General features: G+C 30.9%; 1 protein-coding gene across 1 annotated transcript in view; it reads left to right on the top strand.

The window, feature by feature from the left end:
• Positions 1-3225, top strand: part of LOC106473155 (unconventional myosin-XVIIIa-like) — a gene marked incomplete at its 5' end in the record, with an annotated part of 39825 nt that overhangs the window by 13311 nt on the left and 23289 nt on the right. Inside the window, one exon of the mRNA XM_013933834.1 lies at positions 2008-2124. Within this exon, the coding sequence (XP_013789288.1) occupies positions 2008-2124 (117 nt within the window). The remainder of the gene's footprint in view (positions 1-2007; positions 2125-3225) is intronic.

Genomic DNA, 3225 nt, shown 5'->3' with positions numbered 1-3225 from the left:
TATCCACCTACTTCAGCAACTTACATAAGTTACTTTATCCACCTACTTCAGCAACTTACATAAGTTACTTTATCCACCTACTTCAGCTACTTACAGAAATGATTTATTCACCTACTTCAGTTAATTACAGAAATGACTTTATCACCTACTTCAGCTACTTACAGAAATGATTTTATCCACCTACTTCAGCTACTTACAGAAATGATTTTATTCACCTATTTCAGCTACTTACAGAAATGATTTTATTCACCTACTTCAGCTACTTACTTAATTTACTTGAGCCACTAGTCCTGTGAAAACTGTCTTGTATTAGAAGTTGGCATATCAAGTAGCTTTTACACAGAGAATTACCATTTTCAGCGACGTGTTATTGTACTTAAAAACAGTGGTGCTGCCTAATTTGAAGTTTAAGAAATTGTGCTTTGATGCTTTTTTACATCACGCTTAGTACCATATATCTGCAAATTATTGTACTTACGGTATTTTGTAGTGGTACATTAACTACCAATTCTCATGAACTTGCTGTGACCTCAAATAATTAAGGTATTTTGTAGTGGTACATTAACTACCAATTCTTATGAACTTGCTGTGGCCTCATGTAATTAAGGTATTTTGTAGTGGTACATTAACTACCAATTCTTATGAACTTGCTGTGGCTTCAAGTAATTAAGGTATTTTGTAGTGGTACATTAACTACCAATTCTTATTAATTTGTTGTAGCTTTGAGTATTTAAGGTATTATCATTTCTTATCATTTTGATTGCATGTCTTATGTTGACTTCGTTGGAACCATCTTGGTTCGGTCAATGAACGATTACGTGTGCTAAGTTAATAAGTACCATGTGTATGGATGGCTCAAATTTGTGTCATAAAGAAAAGTATAATAGACCTAAAGTGTGCATTGTAAATATAAAAAGTGAGAACTTCACCATAACAATAAAGGTTAAATACATGTTTAAAGCTATGACATCTTGTCACCAAAGTAATATTTTGATTTTGGCGCCAAGCTTCATCTGAGGATTATAGTCCTTTGTATATAAAATTATTAAGTTATTAGTAAACATCGTTTCCTATGTGTTACATATGCTCAGGCAATCACTTACAATGCATTAAGTTTGTCTTCTTTTACCTCTGTAATTATGTCTTCCAAACATGTTCCTTTCACAAATCCTTAGCTTCAACATTATCGTTTAGAAACGTTGGAAAGTCATGTTCTTTGTTGTTGTTTTTTGATTATTTTTTAAAGCTATTAATCGAAATACATAATATTGTATTAGTGGACAGGGATTATTTATACTTTCAATACTTTTATTAAATTTAGAATGATATAACCACTGTATAACTTTAAAATATTGATGTAGAAAACTTAAAAGTAATTAATCAAAATAAATAAACTTATTATTATGATTCGGATGGTACAGAAACTAAATGTACAAAATAATTGGTTTTAAAATACCGAAAGCCCACGAATAAATTAAATTAATAGGATATTAATGAGAAACAGCACACTAGACTATAGATGTTTCATTTTTACCTTCTTCTTTATCACTTCACTGCTGATTTCTAATCAAAGGCGTATAAATTTAGCAAGTGAACCATAGTCATGTCTGCTAGATCTCGCTCAGAACTCGTCAGCTGGTAGTCTCGTGTAATCTTTTATCTCTAGTATTAAGTCGATTGGTGTTACTGTTTCGCTGAGATTTGGTGTCAAAAATCTTATCAGTGGTACGATTACACTGGGCTGTTATGTTCCGAAAACTGAACAATTTCAAAATCTTATTGATTTATTATTAATTCTTAAACTCAGATCAAAAATGTAGGCTAAATATACTATAAGACAGAAATAATTAACCAGATTTTAGTAAAATTGAAAACAGAAGAGTAGAAAAAACGGTCATTGATTGTGATTTTGTGCAACAGGTTATCTGTTGCCCTCATGACCAGTCAATAGTTGTTCAATGTCTCAATAGCAGAAATAGTCGTAAAATAAATGATTTTTGATCACAGGCTGAGACTCGCTGTTTGCAACTTACTCGGGAGAAGGCATCTCTTCACAGTCACTTGGAGGAATTAGAGGAAGAATTGACAGAAGTAATAAAAAAGTACAAAGCAACAGTAGAATCAGTAAGTAACTTGTTTTTCACTCTAAGAGTTAATTGTTTTAAATTCAGAAATTATGTTTATCAAATTATTTGATGTTTTTATGTAGTGTCAAAATATCTGAAGTATGTGCATCATAATTAGTAGTAACCTTTATCTCTAAATATGTTACAGTTTATCATTAGTAGTAACTTTTATCTCTAAATATGTTACAGTTTATCATTAGTAGTAAATTTTATCTCTAAATATGTTACAGTTTATCATTAGTAGTAACTTTTATCTCTAAATATGTTACAGTTTATCATTAGTAGTAACTTTTATCTCTAAATATGTTACAGTTTATCAAAATTCGATTATTGGGTATCGAACTGATTACAATAATATCTAACAAGAAGAGTTGGACTTTATATCATGATATTAATTGCAGCCTTTTCTTCTGAGAGGCAAGAGACTAATATCTTGATTGTTCCTCGGTGAAGTTCAGTAAAAAAATATGATATATAATAAACATTTCAGTGTTATTTATTTCATCAAATTTATCGTGCGATCTTCTCATTCGTAAAGTGTTGTATTTGTATTAATGTCGTCTTTTCAGCACAGAGCTACACAATAGACTATCTGCACTCTGTTCACCGAAGGTAATCGAACTTCGTATTTTAGTATTGTAGTCTGTAAACTTGTCGCTAATCTACCGAGGACGAAAATCATTGTAAATAAAAATACCAATAAATCGTGAATATCACAATAAACATTTAAAGCCGCGAATATTCAGCAATTTTTAAAGCTAAGTTAAATCAACTAAAAATGACTTCAGGTGAAATGTACACCGGTAAAGTTTCTCTAAGAATAAAAAGTGTGACTGGGGTGTGACATATAATTTATACTTCACCAAGTTAACCCACACTTCTGGTCTATTGTATCCTAGCCGACCTGAAGAATCATGGTAATTAGCAAAAGGCCTCGTCAGCACTTGGTATGGCAGATATAGTGAGTTTGGTGGACATATTATTATATCTTCTTTACTTGTACTCACAAAGTTTTATTGGTAATAGTTTGGTGGACATATTATTATATCTTCTTTACTTGTACTCACAAAGTTTTATTGGTAATTATCATCATATCTTG

The sequence above is a fragment of the Limulus polyphemus genome, unplaced genomic scaffold, assembly GCF_000517525.1.
Source record: "Limulus polyphemus unplaced genomic scaffold, Limulus_polyphemus-2.1.2 Scaffold5935, whole genome shotgun sequence".
NCBI lineage: Eukaryota > Metazoa > Arthropoda > Merostomata > Xiphosura > Limulidae > Limulus > Limulus polyphemus.
This window is presented reverse-complemented; position numbering and strand designations above follow the sequence as displayed.